Here is a 14,012-nt window from a genome sequence, read left to right as displayed (position 1 = left end):
ATGGGTTAAAACAACCCATCATTTTGGGTTGAAACATCCCAGCATACTCTACTGAAAAATCCAGCATAAGCTGGTGAGCTGGTTAACTGGTCTCCCAGCTTGGGTTTAGCTGGTTTTGCTGGTGTAGCAAGCTGGTCTAGCTGGTCACTTTTTAAACTGGTCTAGCTGGACTAGGCTGGAAGATCAGCTGACTCGCCAGCTTTGCCAGGCTGGGAGGACCAGCTTAAACCAGCTACTGCCACCTTAAACCAGCTAAAACCAGCTACCAGCTTATGCTGGTCTTAGGGTGCTTTTGCCCCTGCCTTATTTAGTTTGGTTGAATCGTACTAGAGTTCGATAGCTCATTTGGTGTAGTTTATTTGGGCAGGTGAGAATGCAGCAATCGAACTCGGATGCGCACCAAAAGCGGACCAAACAAGCGGACCGAGAAAACGTTGTTTTCAAGCTGCATCCGTGCTTCATTTTGGAAATTAACAGTTTGTCTAGAGTGCTGTATACAAACTATGTAGTATATAACAACTACGAACATAATTTCCCGCACGTTGATTCTGACCAATCGAGAAGCAGTTTAGGAAATACGTTCAAAGACATGTGGCCAATGAGTGATGTTGATGTTATCACATGACTGCATTTTGGTTCATTTCAACTGGTGCGGATCAGCGCAATGTGGTGTGAAAATGAACCAAAACTGCTAAAAAAGCTACAATGTATAATTTTTTGCTTTTGGTCTGGAACAATTAAACCGAACTACATATGTGAAAGCACCCTTAGCAGGATTTTTCAGTAGGGTAAACTGTAGGTTAATGTTTTTTACCATTTTTTTACCTTTTTTACCAATGCTCCCTGCTGAAAAAAAACAGCATACCAGCAAGACCAGCATATGTTGTGTTTTGGTGCTGGTTTGCTAGTGAACACCAGCTAAACCAACATCAGCACCAACATAAGCACCAGCTAAACCAACACCAAACCAGCATTAGCACCAGCATCCCATGCTGGTCATACCAGCAAGACCAGCATATGTTGTGTTTTGGTGCTGGTATGCTGGTGACCACCAGCTAAACCAGCAGCATAATTCCCATGCTGGTCCATGCTGGTTTGATGCTGGCTTTTTTCAGCAGGGCTGGGTTGAAAATAACCCAGCATTTTTTAGAGTGTAAGTTTTAAAGTTAAAAATGTTTTGGACCAATTAATCATCATCTCATACATTGTATCTCAGGTAGACTACAGCAAGGTTTTCAGTAAAAGTCTTGACTAAGCTGTATGTCAGGAGTTTTTCATTACATGTTGAAATGCTTGACTCGGCAGGACTGTACTTTGAAAAACAGCAGATAAGGTTGGAAGGAGCTGTACGTTGTCGTGTCAATCAAAGTGTCTGCTCAGGCACCTCGGTGCAAACACAGCATTAATTTGACAATATTTCCCTTCAGGCCAGGAAAGCATAAGACTTTCTGTGTTTACTGACAACTTTAATCCCATAATAGCCAGTGGATGGACAGTGGGAAAAAATAAACTGCAAGAAATATAAGACATTATTGGGCATTGGTGACTTAGCTTCTATGCACCTGACTGAAGCAGATATTAATAAAAAAGAAAATTATTACAACACTCAATCAGTCCTGACTGATTGAGTCCAAATATTGGTAGCTCGGGGGAAATTTATTTTGTTCAGAGTTTGCAATTTCATATCTCAGGAGACTGGAAGGAGTTCTTCATTTACAGAAAGTAATTTACTGTAAGTATCAACTTAGTGTCAGATGTTTCTCCTAAAACTGCTTAGGAGTAAAAATAGAAACGAATGAGACAATTGTTAAATAAATTAAAGGGATAGTTCTCTAATGGAGACACTTGTGAGATGAATCTGAAACACAGGAGAGTTAGACAAAAGTTTTGCTCTCCATTTAATCTCATTGATGTCGAGGAGAAATGTTGAGATATTAAAGGCATGTTTTATTCTCTCTTCAATATAAAGAAAACATGCTTACTGTGCTATAGAAAAAGTTTAGTGGATGCTCTGGCGCTCAAATGCATTCTCTGGAATCTTCTCAAATGGAGGTTTCTGCCTTCCGATTGGTTGCCGCCGAACGTTTCCGCCTTCCGATTGGTTGTCGCCGAACCGCGTCATAGCGTATTTCCATAAAGTTGAGCGATTTAAACTCTCCCTGATGCTCACACCGTTCATGATTCGCCGTGCCGTGAAAATTTTTCGCATTTTGGGCTTATTTTGTGAAAATTTAAACCAAAATAGGCATAAATCCCAGGGGGGGCGGGATCTATCTGAGGGTTGTCCAAATTTGGATTACTTTTATGATGGATGTGCTTTTGGGAACTTGGATGGATGTGCTTTTTGGGAACATTTTGTGACCTCTAGATGTACATAATAGAATTTTTATTATGGGGATGAACTTTAACATTGAATTATTAATAGCTTCAAATTTCACCTTGATATTCAAATGTCATTCAGTACTTCCGGTACAGTACTGTTTTTTTCTCTATATATAAAGCCAAAGATCAGGGTTATAAAAGAGCACAAATCGATCACCGCAAGAAGGTAATTCCCTGTAATAATGTGCTTGCTTCGAGGCGTACGCCACCGCTCTTTAATTAAACTTCCCTTTCCGTGTCTCCTTCTGAGTCAAATGATGTATTTGTCGCTCAACAGACAGCTGTGTACCCCATTCAGACGGCCGACAGATGGAATGAGACACTCTCAGGAGAGATACTGTAACGCTCTGCAAGTTGCAGTCCTAAGCAAAAATCCAAGCTGCTAGTGGGCACTTTTTTTGGGGGAAACTAAAACTCCCACAACACAGTGCTTTTTAACCAATGGCCACATTAATGTTTAAAGACATCTGTCTGGGTTTTATGCTGATGTTCGTTTACAGAGGCGGGTTAATAGACGCTAAGCGCCCACATTCCAAACAGCAGTTTATCTACCTTAATGCCCTAGAAACAAACAGGCGCAGGGCATATGGGAAAAGTTGGCGGAAATTTGACAGCTACATTCTATCATTCTGTAAGTCTATGAATGTAATTACAGGAGGGAAATTATTTTAGAGAAAAAAAGCCAAATCACAGACAGGCACTGATATCTCGAATGCCATAAAACTTTATCAAGCAAATCCAAGCTGTCAAAAAGGCACAACTGAGACTGTCGGGGACGAGATGAGCCTATCATAGAGAAAATACAGAAAAATATCACTAAACTCGATTTGAATGCTGCAGGAATAAAAGTCTTCCATTCAGTTAAAGAGCCAATTACCTTTTGATGGAACCGCTGCCTGTTTGTCTTTCATCAAACACACTGAAAAAAGTTTTTAATCATGGTCTAAGCTAAAGATATATGCTATCAAAATATATTGTAACAAACTATTACTGAAAATGTGGTATAATCAGCACAATATATTGAAATTATTGGAATACGGCAAATTGCAATGGTTTGCAATGTCCAAATAATTTTAATACATCAAAATGTTATGTATAGCTTTTTTATGGAGTGAATTTTGTGCCATATTTAAACAAACAAATCCAGCATGTTGCAAACAAACTCAGTCTGCTTTGCAAAGGGAAAACTCGTCTCGCAAACAAACAGAAAACGCTTTGCAAATACAAAAGGCAATTTGAGAAAAAATGCAGAGGTGTAACAAATAAGTAATGTGTTTTGCAGCAGAATTTCTCTTGAAAGCTTAATTTTCTCACAGATCTGACCACAGTTTTTTCCCAAATAAGACCATGATTTTCTCACAATTGTGACCATGATTTTCTCACAAATGTAACCATGCATTCCAAAACAGCAGGTGGCGCTATCAGACATTTTCAACTAGTCTCCCTGAACTAGTCGAGTTTTTCCTTTGCAAAGCAGTTTGAGTTTATTTGCAACATCCTGAGTTTGTTTGTTTAATCATGGCACAAAATTCACTCTACTTTCTTTTCCTAGATAAAAAAAGTACAACATTTATGTTAATAATACAGTTTTCAAGATTTTAAATATATTACAATTTGAAATGATTTTACATTATTTAGCAAGTTATCACATCGCATTTTTCTTTAAAATCGTACTTCAATAACGCCTTAAATCTGTCCTCAATTCAGGTCCTTTGGGTGTCAGGAGTACTAATGGTCTCAGTATCCCAAAGGGCAGTTAAATCCTCAGTTTTTTATACCTTTTCATGTCCTTGAACTCCAGTAAACTCTACCAAGATGGCAGACATCCTTTTAACATTCTTCCGTGAACACACACAAACCAAACAAACAACCCTTAATTATTATTATTAGTATTATTTTAATTTAGTGCATCTAACATAAAATAGAAGACATTTTCTTGATATTATACTATAGAATTATCTTTCAAATAAATAGAAACGTATTTGTGGCTATCTTATGCCTATTACCTACATAGAAAAAGCTGCCTGATGGCACTGAAAAGATTGAGAGTGAGTAAACAAATTTGCCTTAAAGGGAAATAAGTGACTTAACTGCCATGTTACCAATTATATTAAATAAACTTCATGAATTATTTGCTAAACTTAATTAATTCCCAAAATAGAAATTCTGTCATTATTTGCTTATCCTTATTTATTTATGCAACCTCATTTCAGTCTAAACATGCATGACTTTCTGATATTGAAGAATTATACTGTTTGTTTTCTTTAGGCAATTACAAGAAGAACATAAAACCGTACAAATTACAAGTGGTTTGGAGGTGGGGGGGGGTGTCTGCCCTTTAATTAAAGGTCTAACCCCATAAGGGCATCGAAACAAATGTAAGGATGGGGTCTAATAACTTGAAAAAAAAAATCCTACTTAATATAATATATTTGGGAATATGAATACACATTATTTTGTCAGTAAAAATTCAATCTGAGAGCCATAAAACGAATCATATACAATTGCTAATGCATGCATTGTACCCAGAAGGATAAAAGCAGTAAACTTGGTCACACAAAAGCTGGCTATTAACACAGATATATTAACACAGGCTTTTTTATTTTATTGAGTATTACAATTTAATGTTGTTCCTTGTGATTGTTGACTGTAGTCATTTTAAGAAATAAACAATTTCATCTAATTTATTATTCAACTATTATCTAATTAAGGTCTAATTTATTTACCTTTGCTGAATTTATTTTACTAAATCAAGGAACTCTTCTGTATTGTATATTTAACCGCACACACGCAGAACTAATAGTTGACTTGAACTAATGTAATAATGAATAGGATTCATAAGTCATCCAGTTTCTGGCCACTCACTGATTTCGGCAATCAAAAGGGGGCGTGACCCTATTAGTGTTTACCGCAGCCGATTTTTGGGACCAAAAAACCCTCTGCACTGTAAAAATACTTTGCTGCCTTAAAATTTTTTGTTAAATCAACTCAGATTTACAAGTCATTTCAACTTACTATTATTTATCTTGACTAGAGATGAGTTGTTATAACTACAGGTGAGTTGTTATAACTTATAAAATTAAGTTGACATTTCTCATCTCTGAGAAATCTCTGTTGACATGACTTGTAAATCTGAGTTGATTTAACAAAAAATTTTAAGGCAGCAAAGTATTTTTACAGTGTGGTGTGTGGTGTCATTGCAATTATTTTGCTGCTCCTGATCGCGTTGGAGCCTCCTTGTAATGCGTCTTTTGAGTCAGAGTTGGTCTTACTGATTCATTCACAGTTCAGATTTCAGAGTTTACTTGTCACCCAAACCTATTACATGAATTGGAAAATTGGAAATATAGGACTTATATGCCTTAGCCTTCATGGAAAACAAATATCAAACGTAAAAAATAAAGAATTTTCCACCATTCCAATTAAGAAATAAAGTCATACAAGTGTTTGTAACAATATGGGATACCTATAGAAACTAATAAAAAATATAAACAACCCTGTAATGTTTCTGTATGTCTAATGTAGTCCCAGCAGAAGTGCATTGCTGTGTTCGCGCTGGTTTGCTGTTTCGCTGTCCTGGTGGCTCTGATCTTCTCTGCTGTGGACGTTTGGGGAGAGGAGGAGGATGGGGTAACTGAGGAGAACTGCAGCAAAGATTGTCGGTAAGAATGAAGCAAAAAAGATGTGTTATTTCATCAAAAAATGAAAACTTGTAATTTACTCGCGATGATGTCATCTCAGATGTATGAGTCTCAACACAAACAAATAAGTTTACTTTAAGATGTCATTTTACTTTGTTATTAGCGACTTATTTGTTTATTTAGATTTGTATATTATTTATTTGTGAGAGAAAATGAATAATATTTTGAACTTATTTAGCATTCACGTATCTATGGCAACATACAGATCAGCTATAGGTTCAAATATGGTGGCAAGTTGATAACATCAAATCTCATTGGTTCTTGCATGTCTTGTGAGATTTCATTTTACTTTGTTATTAGTGACTTAACATTGTAAAGCACATACACCCTTCAATAAATTTCTTCGAAACAATTTATTTGTGAGAGAAAACTAATAATATTTTGAACTTATTTAGCATTCATGTATCTATGGCAACATACAAATCAGCGATAGGTTCAAATATAGCGGCAAGTTGATAAAATCTAATCTCATTGGTTCTCGCATGTCTTGTGATGAAACATGCATGTGACAACTACTCACAAAATTAAAGGAAATCATTTTGGGTAAATAACTTTTTCACTGTAAAAAATATTTGTTGGTTCAACTAAAAAAAGTAAGTTACCTGGTTGTCTTAACATTTTAAGTTAATTTAACTTAAAAATATGAGTTAACTCAAAAAAAGTATATTTTTTATTGAATTAACTCCACATTTTAAGGCAAACAATCTGTGTGTTTGTTGTAGTCCAAGAAAATAAATTTACGTTAAAGACGATAACTCACGTCATTGTTTACTTTTGGTTTGTACCTTTTGCATATCGTTAACATGTACTAATACACATTTACACACCAAAGGAAATGTAAAATCGTATCTTGCTTACATTTATAAAACAGATTTTTTTTATTCATTTAAAATGACTTAAACGTGAAATTGCTTGCATTTTAAAGTCAACATATGTTGATTTATGTGCTCTTAGTATGGTCCTTGTTGAGAACATACCAGGAGAACTGTCATTCAGGTCCAATAGCACAACTCATCTCACCCTCACAATGGGTCTCAATCATCTTTTGGACCAAGCCAAGCTGTCAGTTGAGATAGTGTCCCCATACTGGGCCCTGACATCCACTGATCAGGGGTCACGGCTTTATTCTACCTATCAGGTAAATTACCCTATTCTTCCAGTTACATGCATTATAGGCTGTATTAAACTACGTACATCATTAACTTACTGTAAATCCATTATTCTGCCATGTCACTTTGGTTAAAAGCATCTGCTATATGCCTAAATGTAAATGTTACTCAGCCAAACCAAATCTACAACTCATTTTAATTCCATCATCGTTTATTTTCCATAGGGCCAGTTTTTGTTTCAGAGATTGCTAAGTCTGAAATCTCGAGGTGTTAAATTAAAGATCGCCAGTGACCAGCCGAACTCCACTGAGCTGAAAGGCATGTCCGACCGCTGTAAGTGAACTCAGCTGAACTCACATCTCTCTGCGATGTGTTTTGTTATTCATTGATTTTTGTCCGCTGTGGAATGAATCGCAAGCCTCTCAAAGCAAAAGCCGTAAAGTTGCACACACATTTATCCATCTGTCAGAAGTGACTCCTAAGACTGTTCCCTGTTGCAGCTTTAGTCTCACAAGGTCAAGCACCCTGTATATCGTGCATGCCAGTTGAATGACAGGCAGTTATCTTCTCAAAGGTTGAGAGGTTGACAGGTACCTGTCGTAGCTCACACGGGCTGTCTGTTTCCCTCTCAGATGCAGAAGTGCGCTATGTCAACATGAACGCCCTCACCAAAGGAAGACTTCTGTCCTCATTTTGGGTGGTGGACAGGAAGCACATTTACATCGGCAGTGCTGGCATGAATTGGAAGGCGCTGTCCAAGGTACCCAATTTCTAATAGTGGATTCAGAAAGTAAAAGGACACTTACAGAAAAAATAGTTAAAAACTTTGAAAACAAAAAAGGTGTTACAGATAACAAAACAGTTAAAGGAACAGTATGTAAGAAATGTATATCAATTAATCATAAAATGGCCCTGATATGTCACTAGACAATAAGAAATCATTTTCAAGTCAAATACTTTTATCACTGATAACAGTGGTACAGCCAGTATATTGTCATTTAAAAAGTGGAGTTGCAGCCCTCAACTGATGTTTATGTTGTCATTTTGTGTATTGGCCACCAGTTGTGTGATTGCAGTACCAGTTTTAGCCACAAGTTTTGTGATTGCAGTACCAGATTTGGCCACAATCCTACATACAGTTCCTTTAAAAATATAGTCATTTAAAGTCTTATGGTCAATAAAGTCATTTTTTGTGATTAACTGTTTTTTTTTACTTAAAATTATCATAATGTAAAGACCATTCTGTGAAAAATAATATTGACTGAGTAAGATCAAAGATTGAAATCAGAAGGAGGTGAAATCAAACTTTGATGCTTTTTATCTCTAAGAATTTATTTTTTTACTTTAGTCTGGATTTGGGTCACATGTGTGAGCAAATATGCATTTATAAATACAAATGAGGTCCTCGTGATGTTTTAAAATTATTTAAAATATGCCAAGACAAGCATTAAAATGAGAAAAAACAACAGAAATTTTGTTTATTATTATAACAATATTCATCCATGCCAAGCTCTTTTTATTGGGTACTGTGTGTGGAGCTCATTTTGCTTTATGTTTTGCTTTATATATTTTTCCCCTCCATTCGTAGTCCCATGGGAGACACATTAAAACTCAAATTGAGTTTCTTCCTGCATAGCCTTTAGCGGTAAATTAGTTTAGTGCCTATATGGCCTTGCAATCTCATGAACAACACGTAGGTCCACACTTAAAATGATGAAGTAGATTTGTAATTACTCTTCTTTGGCACTTTTATGAACAGATGGGTATGGGGAAATGACTTTATTATATCCAGTAAAAGCTACTTTGAGTCCAGATGTTTAATCATCATTGCAAAAAATGGTTCTTTAAAGTCCACATGACTTATATAGCTCATGCACCCGTAAAATATGTTTGTTGTGAAGAATAGGCTAAAATTTAGGGGAATTTCTGGCACTGTATTTCATTTCAGAGTGTAGGGGAAAATTTAGTGGAAAAATCCTACAGACTACCTTGGTTCTGTCACGGTGTGCATGCGGAGGGAAGGAGACCAGAGACTCAGAGTAAAGATCCAAACACTAAAATTGAATTACAAATCTCAGGGACAGACAAAGTCGCTAAACAGGAAGTCACGGTCGACTTTACTTCCGTATAGCTAACAAGAGATGGGAAACTGAACACAGGAATTAATAATCGAAACTGAACATAACTGTGACAGGTTCATTTATGGAAATTTTATGCATTTTCCTTTTCGGATCTTGACCGCCACAATGTTGCTCTGACAAGTACAGAGTACAAACTTTAACCCTATAACTGCCACTGCCCCTTTTGAGTGGGGGGGTGAAAAGGTGATCTGCACGTTAAAATTACTATAACTCTGGCATTCTTTGGTTTAGAAGCAAAATCTTGGTCTCTTTTTTAAGAAGACAATTTATAGTTTTACACTGAGGTGTTTGAAGTTGTAAATATTAAATGACAAAAAAGTTATACCCGTTTAAATGTATTTTCAATAATAAAAATAATGCAATAAAGTATATACTCTCTAATCAAATGTATATAAAAATTAAAATGTTTTACTCTCAAAACACCACACCAATAAAGACACAAGTCTCAACTAGTTCTGAACCAAATTTTAGGTGAAAATAACAAAAAATGAAGTTTCTGTCACACTTTTAGTGGTTTTACCAACCAAGGCCACTAGGTGTCAACGGTTAGTTGCAATATCTTGTCAAAAGTTGATAAATTACTGTCTCTGCCTTGTGTTTAATGCAAAAAGGTTTTGAAATATGAAAACTACATTCTTAGAGCTTTCCAACGATATATAGTTTGTCAAGATTTTTGAAGATTCATATATTCATTTTGAAGAATATTAGAATTATGAATATATACGAGTTCATATGGACTCCTACTGGGTCAGTGACAAATAACAAAATGACTGTCCCTAATAAATTTCCATCATCAAATGGCCTTGAAATATGAAAACTACATTCCTAGAGCTTTCCAACAATATATAGTTTGTCAAGATTATTTCAAGTTTATAGGGTATTAGTGTTATAAATTTATAATCATTTATATGTATTCCTATGGGGTGAGTGACATTTAACAAAATAACTGTCCCTATACAAATTCTATCATCAAATAGCCTTGAAATATGAAAACTACATTCCCTGAGCTTTCCAACAATATATAGTTTGTCGAGGTTATTTCAGGTTAATGGGATATTTACAAATAAATATGTAATAACATTTTGGGCCCAACTGTTGGTCTGCAACATTTTAAAAAATGACTCTTACTACATACTTTTTTTTTCAAAATGGTGTTGATATATTGAAACTACATTTTTAGAGCTTTCCAACGGTATATAGTTTGTCAAGATTGGTGTAGGTTTAGACTATGTAATTATTGTTTTAAATATGTAATGCCAAACGTCCCACCTGTGGGACAGTGACAGTTATAGGGTTAATGCAACATTTTAAAGTTTTCTGTCAAAGTTGAAATCCTAATGCATGTTCTTCCTGTTTCTCGTTTCAACTCAAGGAGCTTGGTCTTGTAGTGTACGACTGCAGTTGTTTAGCTCTGGACCTGCACAGGATTTTTTCATTGTATTGGCAGCTGCAGTACAGAGACTACATCCCTTCGATCTGGTCCAAGAGAGTTACAGCCGTGTTCAACAGACAAGAACCCCTCAAGCTCAGACTCAACAATACAGACGCAACCGCATACGTGTCGGTGAGATCTATGGGTCTCTTCTTTTTTTGACTTTGATTACCTCCCGGTGTTAGACTGGGGCTAGTTGTCACACTTTTACCTACACTTAATTGTTTTTTGGTGTGTTTTCTGTACTGATGCACAGTGTTAAGGGTAACGCATTACAAGTAACGTGCATTATGTAATAATATTACTTTTCTGAAGTAACAAGTAACAAACGCATTACTTTTTCAAAAAAGTAATGCAAGTTACTTTTTTAGTTTAATTAATTTGATAAAACAATATGTACTGAATTAAACTAAAGTAGTCACATTATGCACTCTATGCGTACATGCCTGTGTGGGAACCATTTGAGTCAGAAACTGAGATGGCAGACCAGAGCTCGACATTTTTGTGATCAAATATGCAATTTCATAAAAAACACCTGCAAGGCCTGTAAGAGTTCAAGCCTCAGCCAAGAAAAAGCAATGCATAAGTAACTTAAAAGTGACGTATGCATTACTTTCCATGAAAAGTACCTAAATAACGCAATAAGTTACTTTTTTGGGAGTAACTTAATATTGTAATGCATTACTTTTAAAAGTAACTTTCCCCAACACTGCTGATGCATATAGGCGTACCTTAGTCTAGGAGTAAAAAAAACTATTTCGATTGCCATAGCCCAAGATAAATTTAACACATGTTGGCCAATTTTGACAACCTGCCTCAGTAGTCGATTAGTGGGACACAGTTACAATAGGATTTTGCTATTGTAAAGCCTATTATAGCCTTTTTATACAATTGGCTCTTGTGGTAATCTTCAATGTTGTCCTATTATGTTGACTTGCTTAATTCCATTCAATTCACTTTTATTGTCACACCCTTGACACGGATATACGAGGAGGGAAAGTATTATGTGGATAATCCCATCAGAAGTGCAGTTGGGTATGATAATATTACAAAAAACTGAAATTTTTGTTATAATAATCCATGACAGTTTAGCAAGTGAAAACAACAATTTTATGGATACTAAAATCTTGGTTGCACTTTATCTTACAGTACGTGTACTTACCTTGTACATATATGGTACATAAGTTGTACTTACCGACAAATGTGTGGTACTTACTTTTAGGTATCTACATGGTAATTAACTGGTATCATTACTGTACTTACCAGTGGTACATACTTGGTACTTATTATGTAACTCTAGATAAGTACTGGGTAAAAACCAGATACATATAGTGCAGGTATACTGTAACTAACGAGAAACATTACTGTACTTACAAATAAATGTACAATTTAAGTATTTAGTATTTACAGGCAAGTTAGGATAAATGACAGGTATTTATAGTGTACATATATGATAACTTATATCACACACTTCTGTACTTACAAATTGTATATACACAATAAGTGTGTACTAGTGACTGTATCCAGTAGTTAATGCATATGATAGTCAATGGTTGGGGTTGCCTCACAGTAACATGTATATGATGCTATATCTTAGGTGTTAGGTCCTATGTAATAACTGTGTAAAAAGCAACACTTTATTTTACAGTCCTGTTTCCATGCAGTTACCATGGACGTACTAGTGAGTGTACCCAGTAGTTAATGCATACGGTTATTTAATGCTTGGTTTAAAGGACAAATATACTGAGTCTGAGTAACAAAATGGCACATCAGTAATGTTTGTTCTTAGTTATCATATACGTATGGTATAAGTATAACTTACACTTGCCTGCAGGTACCACACCCTTATCGAGTATATACAATTGGAAAGTACACTAGTTTTTCTCATTAGTTACAGTATACATACACCATATGTGCCGGTCATTAACTTACAGGTACCACAGACTTATCATATACAATTTTTAAGTACAGTAGTGTTTGATATTAGTTATCATATATGTACACAATAAATACCTGTCATTTACCCTAACTTGCCTGTAAATACTAAATACTTATATTGTACATTTATTTGTAAGTACAGTAATGTTACTCATTAGTTACAGTCAGGCACGTGCACACACAGACTTCAAAGGGGGCTTGAGCACCTGCACTTTTTATTCCTGGAGAGAAAGTGTCCTTTTTTTCTGGGGTGCTTTTTAAAAAAAAAGAATATGATCTTTATCCATATAACAACTGATGTCTGTTTCTTGTGTTTTTTACTTGTTGCTTATTTAATTTAAAATGAATTTATTCAGGAATCATTTAAATGAGATTTAAACTCTTATATAAAGAAAAATAGCGCTATTTGTGGCACACGAACGGTTAACAGATGAGTCCCGCCTCCAAAACTCACATCGCTAATATGATTGGCTTTACATTTCCTTAGTCCCGCCTCTCTAACTTATTTCGCTTTATGATTGGCTTGTCTACACTCGTGCTGCATCATTCGCGCTTCAAGCGCCAAAGCTGAGCCAGAACGAGACGCGATGTACATAATTTGCAGGCAGCTACCGGTAAGTGTGTGAGGAAGCAAGCATTCTTATATTAACAGTTTTATGCACAAAATATGGGACACGTTGTTCCACATAACGATTCAGGGACATTGTTTTCCATGGCAATCCCATATTAACCTGAAGAGTTGCAAACTTGAAACCGTACAGTGTATGTAGTTTAAACAGACTGCTCATAAAATAGTAAAGCACAAACAATAAAATAATTGCTAACTGCAGTAGTAAGCTTTTTTGTTTGCGTTTTTTGCAATGGCTGTTAAATAAGTATAATGTGTTATATTGGAATGCTGGAGTAGATTGGGAAGAAATCTGATGGTTCAGTATTTTACTTGCCCAGTCAGAATTTTCACTGACATCACAAAAAAGTAAAATATAAAATACAAATAAAATAGGCCTAATCTATATTTGTTGTTTCTGACATGTGTAACCCTAATAAATATGAAACCTAAGATTAAAGGTGCCATAGGATGTGTTGTCATAATATGTTAAATTGTTCTTTGACAATTACATAGAAGGTATGTTGCTTTATTAAGTGCAAAAATTATCCAGAAACGTTTTTACATGTCTATTTACAACCCTAGAATTTGTCATTTTAATTAAATGGTCTATTTTTGCCCTATTTGAAAGGGTCATGAATAATAATGTTGAGCTCTGCTCTGATTGCTCTGCTCTGAGGCTCATGCCAGAAGCTCATATTA

General features: G+C 35.4%; 1 protein-coding gene across 1 annotated transcript in view; it reads left to right on the top strand.

The window, feature by feature from the left end:
• Positions 1–14,012, top strand: part of pld5 (phospholipase D family member 5) — a 51,716-nt gene that overhangs the window by 26,195 nt on the left and 11,509 nt on the right. Inside the window, exons 2-6 of the mRNA XM_055213304.2 lie at positions 5,908–6,044; positions 7,038–7,221; positions 7,417–7,525; positions 7,825–7,952; positions 10,700–10,897. Of these exons, the coding sequence (XP_055069279.2) occupies positions 5,908–6,044; positions 7,038–7,221; positions 7,417–7,525; positions 7,825–7,952; positions 10,700–10,897 (756 nt within the window). The remainder of the gene's footprint in view (positions 1–5,907; positions 6,045–7,037; positions 7,222–7,416; positions 7,526–7,824; positions 7,953–10,699; positions 10,898–14,012) is intronic.

This window comes from Misgurnus anguillicaudatus, chromosome 8 (assembly GCF_027580225.2).
Source record: "Misgurnus anguillicaudatus chromosome 8, ASM2758022v2, whole genome shotgun sequence".
NCBI lineage: Eukaryota > Metazoa > Chordata > Actinopteri > Cypriniformes > Cobitidae > Misgurnus > Misgurnus anguillicaudatus.
This window is presented reverse-complemented; position numbering and strand designations above follow the sequence as displayed.